This window comes from Salvelinus fontinalis, chromosome 19 (assembly GCF_029448725.1).
Source record: "Salvelinus fontinalis isolate EN_2023a chromosome 19, ASM2944872v1, whole genome shotgun sequence".
In the NCBI taxonomy this organism is placed as follows: Eukaryota; Metazoa; Chordata; class Actinopteri; order Salmoniformes; family Salmonidae; genus Salvelinus; species Salvelinus fontinalis.
In genome coordinates, this window is record NC_074683.1 from 16,095,597 (window position 1) to 16,117,849 (window position 22,253).

Genomic DNA, 22,253 nt, shown 5'->3' on the forward strand with positions numbered 1-22,253 from the left:
TGGAGTTTGTGTGTGTTAATGTGGGCGTGGGTGCCGTCCAGATACAAAGAAAGTGACATTACACAGTAGATAAAGCACTGCCTTTCTATAGAGAGAAGGGCAAAAGAGCCGTAAAAGTCAGTCTTTCTTTTGTGTACCGATGAGGAGTTAATACTGATTTTGATGTAATTGAATTGCGCACGTTGGTGTAGCGGAGGGCTGTGGCACCTGGTGGGCGTTTGTTGTAAGAGAGGAATGTTCTGACATTGGGCGCAGGTACGGGCAGCTTCGCATGTTAATTAACGATGACGACCCTGACAATATGCGGAGGCATGGCAGCATTCAGCCAGTCGGCTGCCGCTTCCTTTGCATATTAATAGACGCTTCATTATTATTTAATATGACATCTGCTTCGAGGGCTACTATCAGACCTCGTCACCGTTATTCCCCGTTTTCCCGACTCTCCTGCCGTGATGTTCTCCATTTGTTGAAATGGGGGGGGCGGCGCTCAGCAAAATGCCATTTTTCTTCCAGCTGGCGTGGTGTGGCCGTCTCTGTACAACGCAACACTGGATCATGTGCATTATGCACCAAATGAAAGGAGACGGACTGAAACAGCGATTAACTACCTGGTCCAATGAGAAGCACACATTTTGTTTTTCCTGTTAATTATTCTTTTTCCAAACGTTGCCTGTTGCCTGCCCTAATGAACATGACCCTGTTGTGCTGTTTGTTTGTGGCCAAAGAGGATTGTCTCTGTGTGTGTCTATGAGCTGAGTCTGGCTGTCTGATTTTTTTAAAGGTGACTTTGAAAGAATCCATGATGTCGGGATCATTTTGTTTGCATAGTAATGAATGCAGATTAGGAGTAGGGAGTGGGATGGGCCGTTCCACATTTAGACGTCCAGTCATTTGAATAGTTTGGAGATCTTGATACCTCCTTGTTAGATTGAGTGTTAGGCAGGTGCGAGTTACTGTATGAGCAAGTGACAATTGATCAGCCGAAATGAAACAATTCTAGGAACCGATGTATGGAGTCTGTCACATGTTCTATGAAGATAGTGTGGGGGTCGGGGTGGGTGGGCAGTGTGAGGGATTGAAAATGACAAAGGGGATAATCTACCTGTTTCAAACCAGCTTCTTCAAATGAGACCAAGTCCCGTTTACCTCTTGGCAGAGCTTGGTAAATTTGCCCGTTTTTGTAAAACTTTTCAAATGTTCTACCAAAAAGTATCTCCTGGCAGACACACCTTTTAATAATTTCTATCAACGTCACAATGGCTGCTAGAATAGATTCATATCGCTGATGATTTGATCACGTTTGGATAATATTTGTTATTCACAATATACACTGAGTGTGCAAAACATTAAGAACACCTGCTCTTTCCATGACATAGACTGACCAGGTGAATCCAGGTGAAGGCTATGATCCCTTATTGATGTCACTTGTTAAATCCACTTCAGTCAGTGTACATGAAGAGGAGGAGACAAGTTAAAGAAGGATTTTAAGGCTTGAGACAATTGTGTATGTGTGGTATTCAGAGGATGAATGGGCAAGACAAAAGATTTAAGTGCCTTTGAACAGTGTATAGGTGCCAGGCGCACCAGTTTGTGTCAAGAACTGTAATGCTGCTGAGTTTTTTCATGCACAACAGTTTCCCATGTGTATCAAGAATGGCCCACCACTCATAGGACATCCAGCCAACTTGACACAACTGTGTGAAGCTTTGGAGTCAACATGGGCCAGCATCCCTGTGGACCGCTTTCGACACCTCCTAGAATCCATGCCCGAAGAATATAGGCTGTTCTGGGTAGGTGGAAGGAAGGTGTTCCTAATATTTGGTATACTCAGTGTACATCAATCCTACACTGTAGGTGAAAGAAACATTCAAAATGCGTACATCACAATGCATCCGAGAATGCCATATGCTGAAGTCTAACAGTCCTTTGAGCTGCACCTGATTTGTGGCGGAATTTATTTTAGCAACAGCCCCGGAGGTGATTTCAATATTTACTCTGTAGTCTGCTCTGCATACGTCTCATTTGGAAAACAGTTGACTCTCAGCCATTAGACAGAAATAAAGGTGACCTTCAGGCTGGGCAGAGGCCACATTTATTATGTGGAGAGAAGTATCACCTTACCAAGCCTCCTGTGTGTGTGTGTGTGTCTCTCTTTCTCTCTCTCTCTCTCTCTCTCTCTCTCTCTCTCTCTCTCTCTCTCTCTCTCTCTCTCTCTCTCTCTCTCTGTGCGTGTGTCTCTGTGTGTGTGTGTGTCTCTCTCTCTCTCTCTCTCTCTCTCTCTCTCTCTCTCTCTCTCTCTCTCTCTCTCTGTGCGTGTGTCTCTGTGTGTGTGTGTGTGTGTCTCTCTCTCTCTCTCTCTCTCTCTCTCTCTCTCTCTCTCTCTCTCTCTCTCTCTCTCTCTCTCTCTGTGTGTATGTGTGTGTGTGTGTGTGTGTGTCTCTCTCTCTCTCTCTCTCTCTCTGTGTGTGTCTCTCTGTGTGTGTGTGTTTTTGTGTGTGTCGTTTCTATGCATATGGAACAGCAGAAGAGCCAGTGCAAATGAGAGGGCCCTCAGTGACATGATGTGTACTGTTTGTCAATATGGTCCCAATATATTTTAAGATGCAAACAAGGCTTTTAAATGATATGCACCTCCATGTCAGTGGCTCAGTCAGAGTGGCTATTACCATCTGCATATCTGTTGCTTGAGAGAGGAGTTTAGTGTGTGTACATTTGTGTGTGTGTGTGTGTGGTTGTGAATTAGAGGTACATGTTCCATTTCTGCCTCTCCTTGTACTTACGTCACACAGCTAATAGCTGCTCTCGAGTCACGCCTCTGAAATGTGACAGCTAAAATAGACTCATATGTTGGCTTGTCCTGTGAAGAGTCTACATGCAAACCAAATTCCACATGTACACTGTTTGTTTCAGGGCAGATATTTTTTTCAATCTTTCAGCGGCAGACCATTTTACCTCAAAGTTTTGGTTGAACTGTTTTTTAATGGAATGTAGTATCTACAGTTGAAGTCGGAAGTTTACATACACCATAGCCAAGTACGTTTAATATCAGTTTTTCACAATTCCTGACATTTAATCCTAGTAAAAATTACATGTTTTAGGTCAGTTAGGATCACCACTTTATTTTAAGAATGTGAAATGTCAGAATAATAGTAGAGAATTATTTATTTCATCTTTTATTTCTTTCATCACATTCCCAATGGGTCAGAAGTTTACATACACTCAATTAGTATTTGGTAGCATTGCCTTTAAATTGTTTAACTTGGAGAGTTAAAGAGAGGGATATCTTCAATCACCAACTTACCATCCTGAGACAAGGCCGAGTATAGCCCACAAAGATCTCTGCCACGGCACAACCCAAGGGGGGCCGCCAACCCAGACAGGAAGACCACGTCAGTGACTCAACCCACTCAAGTGGCGCACCGCTCCTAGGGACGGCATGGAAGAGCACCAGTAAGCCAGTGACTCAGCCCCTGTAATAGGGTTAGAGGCAGAGAATCCCAGTGGAGAGAGGGGAACTGGCCAGGCAGAGACAGCAAGGGCGGAGTCAGGTTTGAAGGCAGGTAACTGAGTCAGGATTGTAGGCCTCCTTGCTCGTAAACGTTTTTTCAGTTCTGCCCACACATTTTCTATAGGATTGAGGTCAGGGCTTTGTGATGGCCACTCCAATACCTTGACTTTGTTGTCCTTAATCCATTTTGCCACAACTTTGGAAGTATGCTTGGGGTCATTGTCCATTTGGAAGACCCATTTGCGACCAAACTTTAACATCCTGACTGATGTCTTGAGATGTTGCTTCAATATATCCACATCATTTTCGTCCGTCATGATGCCATCTATTTTGTGAAGTGAACGAGTCCCTCCTGCAGCTAAGCACCCCCACAACATAACGCTGCCACCCCCGTGCTTCACGGTTGGGATGGTGTTCTTCGGCTTGCAAGCGACCCCCTTTTTCCTCCAAACATAACGATGGTCATCATTGCCAAACAGATCTATTTTTGTTTCATCAGACCAGAGGACATTTCTCCAAAAAGTATGATCTTTGTCCCCATGTGCAGTTGCAAACCGTAGTCTGGCTTTTTTATGGCGGTTTGGAATTGTGATACAGTGAGTTATAAGTGAAATAATCTGTCAGTAAACAATTGTTTAAAAAATTACTTGTAGATGTTCTAACTGACTTCAAAAAACTATAGTTTGTTAACAAGAATTTTGTGGAGGTGGTTGAAAAATGACTCCAAGCTAAGTGTATGTAAACTTCCGACTTCAACTGTAAATGTTAGCTACAGAAGATACCATTTACCAATTGTTTCCTTCATACAACTGTTTTCCTTTACCCTTTTCATCGCATGGACCTAGGTTTGCTTGCACCCTTTTCATCTCAGATATATCTGCATCATTGAATGTGGAAAACTGTACTCAAGTCATGTTTTGTTAACTGTATCCGAATTTGGATACAGGGTATTTAATTAAAGATATAATGCTCTCATAGACTTTGTTTCACCCTGGCCCTTTACGTAGGTGAAATTTGTTGATGAGCCTTTGTTATTTATGTATAACACTGTTTCTAAAAATAAAATAAATAAATTGCAAAATCCTAAATTAGCTCTGTGACCATAGTACCCTCGAATCTCACCATTGGACCCCGACCTGTGCAACTGGGTCCTGGACTTCCTGACGGGCTGCCCTCAGGTGGAGAAGGTGGGAAACAACACCTCCACTTCGCTGATCCTCAACACAGGGGCCCCACAAGGGTGCGTGCTCAGCCCCCCCCATCCTGTACTCCCTGTTCACCTATGACTGTGTGGCCACGCACACCTCCAACTGAATCATCAAGTTTGCAGACGACACAACAGTAGTAGGCCTGATTACCAACAGTGACGAAACAGCCTACAGGGAGGAGGTGAGGGCCCTGGCGGAGTGGTGCCAGGAAAATAACCTCTCCCTCAACGTCAACCAAACAAAGGAGCTGATTGTGGACTTCAGGAAACAGCAAAGGCACCATGTGTCTATCCACATTGACGGAACCGCAGTGGAGAAGGCGGAAGCTTCAAGTTCCTCGGCGTACACATCACTGACAATCTGAAATGGTCCACCCACACAGACAGTGTGGTGAAGAAGGCACAACATCGCCTCTTCAACCTCAGGAGGCTGAAGAAATGTGCCTTGGCCCCTAACACCCTCACAAACTTTTACAGATGCACAATTTAGAGCATCTTGTCAGGCTGTATCACCGCCTGGTACGGCAACTGCACCGCCCGCAACCGCAGGGCTCTCCAGAGGGTGGTGTGGTCTGCCCAACGCATCACCGGGGGCAAACTACCTGCCCTCCAGGACACCTACACCACCCGATGTCACAGGAAGGCCAAAAAGATTATCAAGGACTACAACCACCCGAGGCACTGCCTGTTCGCCCCGCTATCATCCAGAAGGCGACGTCAGTACAGGTACATCAAAGCTGGGACAGACTGAAAAACAGCTTCTATCTCAAGGCCATCTGTTAAATAGCCATCCCTAGCCGGCTACCACCCAGTTACTCAACCCTGCACCTTAGAGGCTGATGCCCTATATACATAGAGATGGAATCACTGGCCACACTAATCATTTTAATAATGTTGAAATACTTCTGTACTCATCTCATATGTATTTACCGTATTCTATTCTACTGTATTTTAGTCAATGCCACCTCAAAATTGCTCGTCCTAATTTTGATTTATTTCTTAATTCCATCATTTTACTTTGAGATTTGTGTATTGTTCTGATCTGTTAGATACTACTGCACTGTTCGAGCTAGGAACAACGTTTGATTTGATTTGATAAAATAAGTGTTTCTCTTACATAGAACAGAGATGGCATTGACCAAAAAAGCCCTATGATAAATAAATATTTTTACTAATTACATTTCACTCACTTGAAAACAGTTCCAGTGCGGCTTTGTTCAGTCATTACAAATGACATATAAATGAATTAGTGAAGGTCAGTCAATACAGAACATGTGCAGTTGCAAAAACCATCGGGCGCTATGATGAAACTGGCTCTCATAAGGACCCCCAGAGGAATGGAAGACCCCGAGTTACCTCAAATAAATTCTTCACAGAGTTCAAGTAACATACACATCTCAATATCAATTGTTCAGAGGAGACTGAATCAGGCCTACTAAAGGACACCAATAAGAAGAGACTTGCTTGGGCCAAGAAACACGATCAATGGACATTAGAACGATGAAAATTTGCCCATTGGTCTGGAGTCCAAATTTGAGATTTTTGGTTCCAACCGCCGTGTCTTTGTGAGACGCGGTGTGGGTGAACAGATGATCTCTGCATGTGTGGTTCCCACTGTAAAGCATGGAGGAGGAGGTGTGATGGTGTGGGGATGCTTTGCTGGTGACACTGTCTGTGATTTAGTTAGAATTTAATGCACACTTAACCAGCATGGCTACCACAGCATTCTGCAGCGATACGCCTTCCCTTTTGGTTTGGGCTTAGTGGAACTATAATTTGTTTTTCAATAGGGCAATGACCCACCACACCTACAGGCTGTGTAAGGACTATTGGACCATGAAGGAGATTGATGGAGGGCTGGTGACCTGGCCTCCACAATCACCCAACCTCAACCCAATTGAGATGGTTTGGGATGAGTCGGACCGCAGAGTGAAGGAAAAGCAGCAGCAAGTGCTCAGCATATGTGGGAACTCCTTCAAGACTGTTGGAAAAGCATTCCAGTTGAAGCTGGTTGAGAGAATGCCAGGAGTGTGCAAAGCTGTCATCAAGGCAAATGGTGGCTATTTGAAGAATCTCAAATCTAAAATATATTTTGATTTGTTTAACACTTTTTTGGTTACTACATGATTCCATATGTGTTATTTCATAGTTTTGATGTCGTCACTATTATTTTACAATGTAGAAAATAGTAAAAATAAAGAAAAACCGTTGAATGAGTAGGTGTTCTAAAACTTTTGACCAGTATGTATGCGTGTAGAGAGTGATTGTGCTGGCATGTGTGTGTTTGTATGCAAGTGTGCAACTGAGACATGGCCAAGATAAAGCAAAGCAGTGCGACACAAACAACAACACAGAGTTACACATGGCATAAACAAAAATACAGTCAATAACACAATAGGAAAAACGTCTATATGCAGTGTGTGAAAATTTGGTAAGATAAGGGAGGTATGGCAATAAATTTGCCATAGTGGTGAAATAGTTACAATTTAGCAATTAAACACTGGAGTGATAGATGTGCAGAAGATGAATGTGCAAGTAGAGATACTGGGGTGCAAAGGAGAAAAAAAAGAACAGTATGGGGATGAGGTAGTTGGATGGGCTATGTATACAGAGAAAAGAGTCGGCCCGAGAATTGAACCCTGTGGCACCCCCATAGAGACTGCCAGAGGGACAACAGGCCCTCCAATTTGACACACTGAACTCTGTCTGAGAAGTAGTTGGTGAACCAGGCGAGGCAGTCATTTGAGAAACCAAGGATGTTGAGTCTGCCGATAAGAATGTGGTGATTGACAGAGTCGAAAGCCTTGGCCAGGTCTATGAATACAGCTGCACAGTATTGTATCTTATTGATGTAGGTTATGATATCGTTTAGGACCTTGAGCGTGGCTGAGGTACACCCATGACCAGCTCGGAAACCAGATTGCATAGCGGAGAAGGTACGGTGTGATTCGAAATGGTCGGTGATCTGTTTGTTAACTTGGCTTTCGAAGACCATAGAAAGGCAGGGTAGGATAGATATAGAAGAGGGGGATGACCGCGGCAGCTTTCCAATCTTTGGGGATCTCAGACGATACGAAAGAGAGGTTGAACAGGCTAGTAAAAGGGGAATATATTTCCATGTGGTCATGTAGTACTGTGCGTTTTCCAGAGTCCGTTCTGGACTCGGAGACTGTAAAGAGACCCCTGGTGGCATGTCTTGTGGGGTATGCATGGGTGTCTGAGCTGTGTGCTAGTCGTTTAAACAGACTGCGCGGTGCTTTGAACATGTCAATACCTCTCACAAAGACAAGTAGTGATGCAGTATTTTGAGCCAGGAGAGATTGATTTGATTGCATGTCATTGATATTAGCTCTCTGTGTACATTTAAGGGCTAGGCGTGCTGCTCAGTTGTCGGCCAACTGTAATTTGCCTATGTCCCTCTTTGTGGCACTTGACCATATGACTGGGCAGTAGTCCAACAAAAACTAGGACCTGTAGGACTTGTTTTGTTTATAGCAATGTAAAGAAAGCAGAGCGGCGCTTTATCACGGAACGACCTATCCCCGTTTTAGCTACCGTTGCGTTTATATGTTTTGACCATGACAGTTTGCAATCCAGGGAGTTTACACCAAGCAGTTTAATCTCCCCAATTTGCGCAATTTCCACATTATTCAAAAACATGCGTCCTGTTTGCAATAAGTCACATAATAAGTTGTATTGACTGACTCTTTGTGCAATAATTGTGTTTAAAATGCTTTTTTTAATGACTACCTCATCTCTGTACCCAACACATACAATTATCTGTAATGTCCAGTGGTGGAAAAAGTACCCAATTGTCTTACTTGAGTAAAAGTAAAGATTCATTAATAGAAAATGACTCAAGTAAAAGTGAAAGTCACCCAGTAAAATACTACTTGAGTAAAAGTCTAGAAGTATTTGGTTTTAAATATAGTTAAGTATCAAAAGTAAAAGTATAAATTATTTAAAATGTCTTATATTAAGCAAACCAGACAGCACAATTGTCTTGCTTTTTTAATGTACAGATAGCCAGGGGCACAGTTCAACACTCTGACAAAATTCACAAACAAAGCATTTGTGTTTAGTGAGTCTACCAGATCAGGTGCAGTAGGGATGACCAGGGATGTTCTCTTGATAAGTGCGTGAATTAGACAACTATCCTGTTCTGCTCAGCATTCAAAATGTAACGAGTACTTTTGGGTGTCAGGGAAAACGTAAGGGGTAAAAAGTACATTATTTTCTTTAGGAATGTAGTAAAAGTTATAATAATAGTTATAATATTAATTGTAAAGGAAAGTAGAGATACCCCAGAAAACGACTTAAGTCTTACTTAAGTATTTGTACTTAAGTACTTTGCACCACTGGTAAGGTCCCTTAGTCGAGTAGTGAATTTGAAACACAGATTCAACCACAAAGACCAGGGAGGTTTTCCAGTGCCTCACAAAGAAGAGCATCTATTGGTAGATGGGTCAAAACAAAAGCAGGTACTGACTATCCCTTTGAGCATGGTGAAGTTATTAATTACACTTTGGATGGTGTATCAGTACACCCAGTCACTACAAAGATAAAGGCATCCTTCCTAACTCAGTTACCGGAGAGGAAGGAAACCGCTCAGGGATTTCACCACGGGGCCACAGAGTTTAATGGCTGTGTTAGGAGAGAACTGAGGATGGATCAACAACATTGTAGTTACTCCACAATACTAACCTAATAGACAGAGTGAAAGGAAGGAAGCCTGTACAGAATCTAAAATACACTTTGTCATTATGGCGTGTTGTGTACATCAATATAATCCATTTACAATTCAAGCTCTAACACAACAAAATGTGGAATAAGTCAAGGGATATGAATACTTTCTGAAGGCACTGTACACACGCATACCCACACACACACACACAAACACACACACACACACCCACCCACACAAACACACACTTCCACTCACATACAACAGCCCCCCGCCCACGAACAGAAATAATGGCATGCCATTGCATATATGTTTTCCTGAGTCCATATGTTCCTATCAAAGCACACGGTGACGTCAATACAGTGTTAGTTGGGAGCGATGGAGCCAGCAACACGTTCATAGCAACCACATGTACAGAACAACATCTCGTCCACATGTTAACCTGCTGAAAAGCTATTTCATGTCATAAGATGCCATATTTACCAGCCAGTGGGGGAACAGGCTACGTAGAGTTACATAGTCACGGTGTGATGCTGTTAGCAGCATGAAAAGCTATTTCATATCATATTTACCAGGCAGATTTCTTATGGAATATCTACATAGGCGTACAGAGGCCCGTTATCAGCAACCATCGCTCCTGTGTTCCAATGGCGCGTTGTGTTAGCTAATCCAAGTTTATCCTTTTAAAAGGCTCATTTATCATTAGTAAACCATTTTGCAATTATGTTAGCTCAGCTGAATACTGTCGTTCGGATTAAAGAAGCAATAAAACTGGCCTTCTTTAGACTAGTTGAGTATCTGGAGCGTCAGCATTTGTGGGTTTCAGCTACAACAGTCATTTACAACATCAACAATGTCTGCACTGTGTTTCTGATCAATTTGATGTTGTTTTAACGGACAACAAAAATGGGCTTTTCTTTCAAAAACAAAGGCATTTCTAAGTGACCCCAAACTTGTGAACGGTAGTGTACATATAGTTTAATTCTTGATTTATATACTGTACTTATTCAGTATGTAATATGCTGTATGTATGCGTGACTTGTTCTCTTATCTCTTTGACCTTCCGACAACACATATAGAACGTCTTCGGGTCATGTTCAATGCGTTCCGTACGATGCACTTTCTTTTGATGCGCGCACATTTTGTTATGCTGTAGGACACAGACAGAAGAGTAACAAGAAGTGTGTGACAGAATGGCAGTGGGACTGGGGTACGCAGGTGTATATGTGCTGTAGGAAGTTGCTCTAACCTCTAGACCAGGAGTAGGCAACTAGATTCAGCCATGGTCCGAGTGGATGGTCGGGGGCCTTGGAACATGATTGTAATAATTTCTACACAGCAAATTGCCCGAACACTTTATGATGAAGTTCCATAATAAATCATTTATATTTGTAAATGCTTGTTGCTCATTAAGTGTGAATACTTCCTAAGATCATTCACACGATGTTTAGTATATAACCTTTTTAAAAGCCTTTAAAAAAGATGCCGATCCTTGTTCTAGACCAACTAGCATTCTAAGTGTGTATCTAACTGTGTCCTGTCCTCTCTGGTGCGGTGTGTCCAGGGCTGACGGCGGCGGCGGCGGCAGCTGCCAACGCGGCCATCGCCGAGGCCATGAAGGTGAAGAAGATCAAGCTGGAGGTGATGAGCGGCTACCGCAGCAACGCCAACCAGCATGGGGCCGATGGCGAGAACGGAGATCTCAGCTCCGGCGTGGGTGAGTCAGTCAGTGTGACCTTCACACACACAGATGCACGTGAACGTGCGTACAGGTGCACACACTCACACAAAGACATGCATCCAGATAGCAATGCAGGTATGTATGCAGACGCTCAGACGCACGCACGCACACACACACACACATGCATAAGCAAGGCGAGGATCACAGTTTGCAGATCTCAGCTATATACAGCTTGTGTTGAAACAATGCTGTACATTTGTACAATGCCACTCCAAGAATCTATGCACCCGTACAGTAGCTGTCAAGCTAAGCTACTGGATTCCCATCATACCTATTCTTGCAAGTGTGGAGCACAATGTAGGTAGTTCAGAGAATACAGGTCCAATTGAAACATCTACAAACTATTTTTGTTTTCCTTTTATTTATTTATTTGTCCAACTATTGTGCATTTTAATATAGAGCTAAACACATTGTCTAAGTCTTTGTAAGGCAATGGTACATTCTGTCTCTGCTGCACTGTAAAATCCAATCTAAAAACAACACAGAGATTGTTAAATACTACATTTAATCCATAAACACTGTATCCCAAAGCTATTCGCCATTAACTCAGTCTCTAATTTCTTTAATTTAATCATTGCTTTTTCAATATGTGCCATTTCAATTAATTATTAGCCCAGAAATACAGACAGATTTAGCTAATATTGCCACCGAGCCACTTAGTGTACTGTGGAAAATGATAATATAGTGGTGAATTATTATGAGCCCATTACAAATTATAGGATCCATGTAATCCCTAAAGCTTTGATTCGCTAAATAGTGTTTTCGATTCACTTACTCTTGCTAAGTGTCTCGATTCATGAATACATTTCGACAGAAGTACTAAGCAGTATGAACAAAGAAGCACAATTCTTTAAAAAAAAACGTTGTACGGTTTTATTTGATCTTTTATAAACAATACAAGACATACACATACAAATGACAACATCATACAAACATCAATTACATCACACCTGCCCAGACTCACTAGCCCACACCCCCCCCCATTTCCAGCGCCCACATCACTTTCCACTACATGGCCTGAAACGTCACCATTTTGTTTCTCTCCGTAGCCCACGCGGTTTCAATATTGAAATCATAGATTATTTGATTTTCCCATTGTGTTAATAATGACTGATTGATTTCCAGGTTTTTAGTAGACATTTTATCAAGATGAGTGATGAGAAGAGAATTGTCCTGTCCACTGGGTATCTCACTACACCCTCCTATGTCATGTCTTGAAATATGCAGATAGATGGATTAAAAATACGTTTACATTATCATACTTCTGACACCCAACGCTCTAGCTCCGCACACGACTGCCAGACTTGATAGCGTTCCCTGAAAGCATGGATTATTGAGTCATTATTTGTTTTACACTTATGACATGACTCTGCCGTTGTGCTGTAGAATTTGTGAATTGTGTCTCCTGTATAGTACGTCCTATACATTAGCTTATACCGGGTTAAGCATAACTTTTAATTAACCGTAATTTCGTTAGTTATGCTCCAACTTTCCCTCCATCTACATTGGTCAGTCCAAAATGACGTATTAATTCTGTCAGGGGAGTCATTTACGGTTTCTATGCCTTTCGTTTTCCATGTGGACCAATTTATCAGTGAATTGTGAAAAGCTGTCCAAGGATTGTTCCAGAAGGTTGTGTTTTTAGGGAGTGATATTGGTGATTGTAGAACACGTTTCATCTTCTTCCGTATTGTTGTAGTGTTGTTAACTAGGAAGCTGTTCATGTCCTTGCTTTTTCCTTTGAAAATAGACACGTAAAAAGATTCTGGGAATGAGCATGCACATCTTCAATATGTACCCATTGTTCCTCTTTAGTGCATTTAACTACGTCCCAGGTAAAAGCCTTGGGTAGCGAGTTTATACAATTTGAGTCTGGAAGGTTAAAACAATCCTCAGACTTAGGAAGATGTAAAATGTCTGTTATGATGACTATGTATACTTTTTTAAAGAATGTCTTCGGTGGGGCAATTGTTATTACCGAGAATAAATATAAAAACTTTGGGGAGCCATGCTATTCTGAAGAGGTTTATTCTACCTGTAAGATTTTTGGGAAGATTGTTCCATTTAATTAGATCTGCTTTCGTATTGTTGAAATGGGATAAAGTTATCTTTATATAGTTTGTGTGTGTGTTTGTTGTCACTTATTGAGTATCCTAAATATTTGGTATTTGTTGTGGTCTAGTTAAAGGATTGCTGATCTGCTTTCGTACTCTTCGAGAAGCACAATTCATGAGCTCTGAGGTCAATCCAAGAGAATAGACCAATAGAAAGAAAGAGAACGACAAATGAGAAAACACGGCTATGAGATGACCAAAATCAAGAGAAATGTGAATAAGAGCTAACAAGAATGACAATGGAGCTAATAAGAAACTCTTTTATCTTTTTACAATTTCAATTCAAACCTTGAGCACATGGCCTGCCAGCCACGCATAAGAACGCACTCCCTGAAGAATCATAATTCTGTTGAAGGGAGCAATGGTGTGTGTGCGCGTGTACATGTCTGTGTGTGTGTGTATGCACGAGTGTGGATCCGCATGCATGTGTGTCGGTGTGGATACGGGGGCCACGGCATTAGCTCCCTGAGTGAAATATATGGCGGTGACGCCTCTCGGCCCCATCCGCAATCAATTGGATTATTTTCCTTTAATATTTACTCACAGCGGTGAGATGCTCGCGTGCATGGTGATGAACAGTCTGCCACTGGCATTTGAAGGTGACCTGTCACTGTGTATGGACAAATCTCTCGCTCGCGGAAATGTAGAAAATAAATCATTCGGGGCCTAGGCAGGGAGACAGACATTCTCTCTCTCCATCTAGTTCTCTCTTTCTATACCCGTCTCTCTCTCTCTCTCTCTCTCTCTCTCTCTCTCTCTCTCTCTCTCTCTCTCTCTCTCTCTCTCTCTCTCTCTCTCTCTCTCTCTCTCTCCTTCCTCCCCTTCTCACTTACTCTCCCCGGATTTAAATCGCTCTCAGACGTACGATTTGAATAAATGCTTTGTTTCGTTAAAGCGATGGCTTGCTGAGAAAAATAATGTTTGGGACTGAAGCCGTCCTCATATTGATTACTGGGTGACAGACACGTCTCGTGTGACAAGGTGTCCAGTAGAAGTCATCTTAATCAGTGGTTCTCTAACCTCTCCTAGGGGACCCCCAGCCTGGTGTTGGATCTATTCCAGAGACGGTACACTTAATTCAACTCATTATGTCAATCAGCTCGTTGAGGGCTACAACAACATTGTGAAACGTCTGGGGGTCCAGGGTTTGAGGACAGGGCTTGAGGGTTTAAGGACAGGGTTTGAGAACCATTGATATATGGCCCTTGTATAGTCTCTTTAGATGGACAACGGAGAGAGAAATGAATGTTTAACCAACATTTATGAAGGGACAAATCCACATTCCTGTAATGTTAGGGCCTACAGTAGTATAGTATAGTCTGTTCAGATGGACTGCGGAGAGAGAGACATTTTTAAAAAGGGAAAGCAACATTCCTTCGATGTTCCTTCAACATTATGTCGTTAGTATTCTCTCTTCAGATGGACCAAGGAATGAGAGCAACATTTAAGCAATGTTCAACAGGGAAAGCCAAAGTTTCTCCATCATTTAAAAAGGAAAAAAACAACATTCCGTCTATGTTTAAATCGCTAGTTGTACATAAAGGTTTGTTTGAATAGACCGGGAAGGGTCAGCTATTGTCAAATGGAATTTCTCCTCAGATACTTAACGGGTTAAATGAACTAGTCATGTTTGTGAAGGGATCTCTTTTACTGAAAGGAAACGTATTGCGTTAAAACAATAAAGTAACCTCTTCCACTGTAGCATTAATATGGCGCCAGAGAACAAGGCTGACGTTTTACGTATTCCGAACCAATTGTGCTTTTTTGTTTGTTTCTTTGCGCTGTTTAACTTGTTTTTTTAAACTTTCTTTGTACATAATGTTGCTGCATTTCAACAATTCCGAACCGTCTCTTACGACCGAAAATAATCTTTGGAAAGGTTAAACTACCAATGGGACATTCAAAACTGTCGTATCTTTTGCTTCACGGAGTCGTGGCTAAACGACCACATTATCGACATACTGGTTTGGTAATACGCTGTATCGGCAGGATAGAACAGCGGCATCTGGTAAGACAAGGGGCGGCGAACTATGTATTTTTGTAAATAAAGGCTGGTGCACAATATCTAAGGAAGTCTCAAGGTTCACCTGAGGTAGAGTATCTCATGATAAGGTGTAGACCACACTATCTACCTAGAGAGTTTTCATCTGTATTTTTTGTAGCTGTTTACATACCACCACAGACCGATGCTGGCACTAACGCTGCACTGAATGAGCTGCATTCTGCCATAAGCAAACAGGAAAACGCTCACCCAGAGGCGGCTCTCCTAGTAGCCGGGGACTTTAATGCAAGGTATCTTAAATACGTCTTACCAAATTTCTATCAGCATGTTAAATGTGCAACCAGAGGGAAAAAAACTCTGCACCACCTTTACTCCACACACAGAGACACAGACAGAGCTCTCCCTCGCCCTCTATTTGGCAAATCTGACCATAATTGTATCCTACTGATTACTGCTTACAAGCACAAATTAAAGCAGGAAGCACCAGTGACTCGATCAATAAAAATGTGATCAGATGAAGCAGATGCTAAGCTACAGGACTGTTTTGCTAGCACAGACTGGAATATGTTCCGGGATTCCTCCGATGGCATTGATAAGTACACCACCTAAGTCATTGGCTTCATCAATAAGTGCATTGATGATGTCATCCCCACAGTGACCGTATGTACATACCCCAACTAGAAGCCATGGATTACAGGCAACATCCACACTGAGCTAAAGGATAGAGCTGCCGCTTTCAAGGAGCGGGACTCTAACCCGGAAGCTGAGAAATCCCTCTATGCCCACCAAAGAACCATCAAAAAGGCAAGGCGTCAATACAGGACAAAGATTGAATCGTACTACGCTCGTCGGATGTGCAGGGCTTGCAAACGATTACGGACTACACAGCCGAGAGCTGCCCAGTGACACGAGACGACCAGACAAGCTAAACTACTTCTATGCTCGCTTCGAGGCAAATAACACTGAAACATGCATGAGAGCACAAACTGTTAGCGGAAGACTGTGATCACCATCTCCGCAGCCGATGTGAGTAAGACCTTTAAACAGGTCAACATTCACAAGGCCGAAGGGCCAGACGGATTACCAGGACGTGTACTGCAAGCATGCGCTGACCAACTGGCAAGTGTCTTTACTGACTTTTTCAACCTGCCCTGTCCGAGTCTGTAATACTAATATGTTTTAATCCGACAACCATAGTCCCTGTGCCCAAGAACACTAAAGTATCCTGCCTAAATGACTACCAACCCGTAGCACTCACGTCTGTAGCCATGAAGTGCTTTGAAAGGCTGGCATGGCTCACATCAACACCATTATCACAGAAACCCTAGACCCACTCCAATTTGCATTCCGCCCTAACAGATTATGCCATCTCTATTGCACTCCACACTGCCCTTTCCCACCTGGACAAAAGGAATACCTATGTGAGAATGCTTTTCATTGGGGCGGCAGGTAGCCTAGTGGTTAGAGCGTTGGATGAGTAACCGAAAGGTTCCAAGATCGAATCCCCGAGCTGACAAGGTAAAAATCTGTCAGTCTGCCCCAGAACAAGGCAGTTAACCCACTGTTCCAAGGCCGTCATTAAAAATAAGAATTTGTTCTTAACTGACTTGCTAGTTAAATAAAGGTAAGATAAAAATTAATTTATGACAGCTCAGCGTTCAACACCATAGTTCCCTCAAAGCTCATCAATAAGCTAAGGACCCTGGGACTAAACACATCCTTCTGCAACTGTATCTTGAAATTCCTGACAGGCCACCCCCAAGTGGTGAGGGTAGGTTTCAACACATCTGCCGGGCTGATCCTCAACACAGGGGCCCCTCAGGGGTGCGTGCTTAGTCCCCTCCTGTACTCCCTGTTCACTCATGACTGCACGGCCAGGCACGACTCCAACACCATCATTAAGTTTGACTATGACACAACACTGGTTGGCCTGATCACCGACAACGACGATACAACCTATGGGGAAGAGGTCAGAGACCTGGCCGTGTGGTACCAGGACAGCAACCTCTCCCTCAATGTGATCAAGACAAAGGAGATGATTGTGGACTACAGGATAAAGAGAACCAAGCACGCCCCCATTCTCATCGATGGGGCTGTGGTGAAGCATGTTGAGAGCTTCAAGTTCCTTGGTGTCCACATCACCAACAACCTAACATGGTCCAAGCACACCAAGAAAGTTGTGAAGATGGCACGGCAAAACCTATTCCCCCTCAGGAGACTGAAAAATTTAGCATGGGTTCTCAGATCTTCAAAAGGTTCTACAGCTGCACCATCGAGAGCATCTTGACTAGTTGCTTCCTTGCCTGGTATGGCAACTGCTTGGCCTCCTGATCGCAAGGCCCTACAGAGGGTAGTGCGTACGGCCCAGTACATCACTGGGGCCAAGCTTCCTGCCATCCAGGACCTCTATACCAGGCGGTGTCAGAGGAAGGCCCTAAAAATGGACAAAGACTCCAGCCACCCTAGTCATAGACTGTTCTCTCTTCTACCGCCCGGCAAGCGGTACCGGAGCGCCAAGTCTAGGTCCAAGAGGCTTCTAAACAGCTTCTACCTTCAAGCCATACGACTCCTGAACATCTAATCAAATGGCTACCCAGACTAATTGCATTGCCCCCCTCTTTTACACCGCTGCTACTCTCTGTTGTTATCATCTATGCATAGTCACTTTAATAACTCTACCTACAGTACATGTACAAATTGCCTCAATTAACCGGTGCCCCCGCACATTGACTCAGTACCGGTAACCCCCCCCCTGAATATAGTCTCGCTATTGTTATGTTACTGCCGATCTTTAATATTTCTTATTCTTATTTGTATTTTTCAAACTGTATTGTTGGTTAGTGGCTCTTAATTAAGCATTTCACTGTAAGGTGTAAACCTGTTGTATTCGGCGCATGTGACTAATACATTTTGATTTGATTTGATTTGAATTACAACAGCTCATTTGACACATGCCGTGAAGAGCATAAACATTTTGCTCATGTTTGCAACATAATCTGCTTCACTCTCAGCACTCAGGCCCTTGTTGATGATACTGCTTCTGCTAATGCTTACACTGCAGGGCAGTGCTGATGAGGAAGTGAATTAATGCTCTCTTTTAAAGAAAGAGAGTTCATAGAAATTCAAAAGGTGTTGATAGTGATAATGACTATTGTAACTATTGAAAATACGTAATACTACTACTAATAGTTTCAGACTAAAGCAGAGACAGTGGCAGAGACAGAGAAGCAGATACAGGCATACAAGTCAGAGGCAAAGCAGAGGCAGATACAGGCATACAAGTCAGAGGCAAAGCAGAGGCAGATACAGGCATACAAGTCAGAGGCAAAGCAGAGGCAGATACAGGCATACAAGTCAGAGGCAAAGCAGAGACAGAGAGATAAATGCAGAGGCAGATACAGAGGTGGCATTCGAGGCTGAGGCAGGGACAGAAACAAAAGGAGGGACAAAGGCAGAGGCAGACACAGAGGAAGACACAGAGGTGGCATTCGAGGCCGAGGCAGGGACAGAAACTAAAGGAGGGACAAAGGCAGAGGCAGACACAGAGGAAGACACAGAGGTGGCATTCGAGGCCGAGACAGGGACAGAAACAAAAGGAGGGACAAAGGCAGAGGCAGAGACAGAGGAAGACACAGAGGCAGACATAGAGGCAGACACAGAGGTGGCATTCGAGGCTGAGGCAGGGACAGAAACAAAAGGAGGGACAAAGGCAGAGGCAGACACAGAGGCAGACACAGAGGCAGACACAGAGGCAGACACAGAGGCAGACACAGAGGCAGACACAGAGGCAGACACAGAGGCAGACACAGAGGCAGACACAGGCAGAGGTCGAGACAGAGGTAAAAACAGAAGCAGAAACATTTACAGAGGTAGAGAAGGAGGCAGACAAAGCCTGAGGTAGAGACAGAGGCTGAGACCGAGAAGGACACCTTGTTCTGTTGGTGGAGTAGGATTGCGTTGCGTCTTTGTGTTGACGTCAATGGAACAGGCTAAAGTTTCTCTCCCCCACATCAGAGAGAGAGAGAGAGCTTGTTCGCTGATTAGACAAACAGTTTGTCTCTCACTCTCTTTGATTCTCCCTGGCAGTCTTGCGAATGAGGTGGTGTGTGTTGGTTTCAAAGGGGGTTCAGAGGCCCTCTCGATGTGTACAATGTGGATTGTTCTTGTGGCTTTCAGGAAATGCCACAATTACAGATCACAGACCCAGGTAGTGCATGTGGGGCACTAGGCCTTTCAGTTGGATAAACGTCCAGCCAGCTAAATCACATCAAAATGTATTTGTTGCGTACACAGTTTAGCAGATGTTATAGCGGTTGCAGCGAAATGCTTACGTTACTAGCTCCTAACAATGTAGTAAAATGTCAAACAAAAAAAGAAAGAAAGAAAACAGAAAGAACAACAAATAAATCAAAGAAATGTCAGAACGAATCCAATAACAGCCCAATTAGCACTGTAACAGTGATCCAAATGCAATCTACAATTGAAGTTGGAAGTTTACATACACCTTAGCCTAATACGTTTAAACTCAGTTTTTCACAATTCCTGACATTTAATCCAAGTAAAAATTCCCTGTTTTAGGTCAGTTAAGATCACCACTTTATTTTAAGAATGTGAAATGTCAGAATAATAGTAGAGAGAATGATTTATTTCAGCTTTTATTTCTCTCATCACATTCCCAGTGGGTCAGAAGTTTACATACACTCAATAGGTATTTGGTAGCATTGCCTTGGGTTAAACGTTTTGGGTAGCCTTCCACAAACTTCACACAATAAGTTGGGTGTATTTTGGCCCATTCCTCCTGACAGAGATGGTGTAACTGAGTCAGGTTTGTAGGCCTCCTTGCTTGCACACGCTATTTTCAGTTCTGCCCACAAATTTTCTATCGGATTGAGGTCATGGCTTTGTGATGGCCACTCCAATACCTTGACTTTGTTGTCCTTAAGCCATTTTGCCACAACTCTGGAAGTATGCTTGGGGTCATTGTCCATTTGGAAGACCCATTTGCGACCAAGCTATAACTTCCTGACTGATGTCTTGAGATGTTGCTTCAATATATCCACATAGTTGCCTACCTCATGATGCCATCTGTTTTGTGAAGTGCACCGGGCCCTCCTGCAGCAAAGCACCCCCACAACATGATGCTGCCACCCTTGTGCTTCACGGTTGGGATGGTATTCTTCGGCTTGCAAGCCTCCTCCTTTTTCCTCCTGATGTTTCATCAGACCAGAGGACATTTCTCCAAAAAGTATGATCTTTGTCCCCATGTGCAATTGCAAACCGTAGTCTGGCTTTTATATGGCGGTTTTGGAGCAGTGGCTTCTTCCTTGCTGAGCGGCCTTTCAGGTTATGTCGTTACAGGATTCGTTTTACTGTAGATATAGATACTTTTGTGCCTGCTTCTTTCAGTATCTTCACAAGGTCCTTTGCTGTTGTTCTGGGATTGATTTGCACTTTTCAATTGTGAATTGTGATACAGTAAATTATACGTGAAATAACCTGTTTGTAAACAATTGTAGGAAAATGTACTTGTGTCATGCACAAAGTAGATGTCCTAACCGACTTGCCAAGACTATAGTTTTTTAACAAGACATTTGTGGAGTGGTTGAAAAGCTAGTTTTAATGACTCAAACCTAAGTGTATGTAAACTTCTGACTTCAACTCTATATGTATCTTCACTGGATGAATTTACAAAAGATATACAAGGAATGCAATATACAATAGCAGAAATATCTGAATGTGCTATGTCGAGAAGTATATAAATACACAGTAAAGTACAGTATATAATTACACTGTACAAAAGGAAATTAGAGTCCGGAATATAAATAATATACATGTATTTGAATGATGTGTATAGACAGTATGTGAATATACAAGGTGTGAATAACAGTAGTTATATAATTAGCCATAAATAGAACACAGTATGTGCAGTGCATTCGGAAAGTATTCAGACCCCTTGACATTTTCCACATTTTGTTATGTTACAACCTTTTCTCAAATGGTTTAAATCATTTTCCCCCCTCATTCATCGAACACAATACCCCATAATGACAAATCCAAAACAGTTTTTTGTAAATTTTAGCAAATGTATCAAAAATTAAAAACATAAATACCTTTACAAAACTATTCAGACCCTTTGTTTCCATTTTTCATCCTTGTGATGTTTCTACAACTAGAATGGATTCTACCTTTGGGGAAATTAAATTGATTGGACATGATTTGGAAAGGCACACACCTGTCTATATAAGGTCCCACAGTTGACAGTGCATGTCAGAGCAAAAACCAAGCCATCAAGTCAAAGGAATTGTCCGTAGAGCTCCTAGACAGGTTTGTGTCGAGGCACAGATCTGGGGAACGGTACAAAAAAATGTCTACAGCATTGAAGGTCCCCAAGAACACGGTGGTCTCTATCATTCTTAAATGGAAGGAGTTTGGAACCGCCCGGCCAAACTGAGCAATCGATGGAGAGCGGCCTTAGTCAGGGAGGTGACCAAGAACCCAATGGCCACTCAGTGCTCTATAGTTATTCTGTGAAGATGGGAGAACCTTCCAGAAGGACAACCATCTCTGCAGCACCACCAATCAGGCCTTTATGGTAGAGTGGCCAGACGGAAGCCACTCCTCAGTAAAAGGCACTTGACAGCCCGCTTGGAATTTGCCAAAAGGCACCTAAAGACTCTCAGACCATGAGAAAAAGGATTCTCTGGTCTGATAAAACCAAGATTGAACTCTTCGGCCTGAATGCCAAGTGTCACGTCTGGAGGAAACCTGGCACCATTCCTTCGGTGAAGTATGGTGGTGGCAGCATCATGCTGTGGGAGTGTATTTCCACAGCAGGGACTGGGTGACTGGTCAGGATCGAGGGAAAGATGAACGGAGCAAAGTACAGAGAGATCCTAGATGAAAACCTGCTCCAGAGCGCTCATGAGTGGCTTCGGGACAAGTCTCTGGATATCCTTGAGTGGCCCAGGCAGAGCCCGGTCTTGAACCTGATCGAACG

The 22,253-nt window shown here is 43.0% G+C and overlaps 1 protein-coding gene across 2 annotated transcripts in view; it reads left to right on the forward strand.

Moving 5' to 3' along the window:
* The window catches only part of LOC129816437 (dachshund homolog 1-like), a 317,078-nt gene that overhangs the window by 173,089 nt on the left and 121,736 nt on the right, over positions 1 to 22,253 (forward strand). For both annotated transcript variants that reach the window (XM_055870927.1, XM_055870928.1), the window contains exon 3: positions 10,964 to 11,116. In XM_055870927.1, the coding sequence (XP_055726902.1) occupies positions 10,964 to 11,116 (153 nt within the window). The remainder of the gene's footprint in view (positions 1 to 10,963; positions 11,117 to 22,253) is intronic.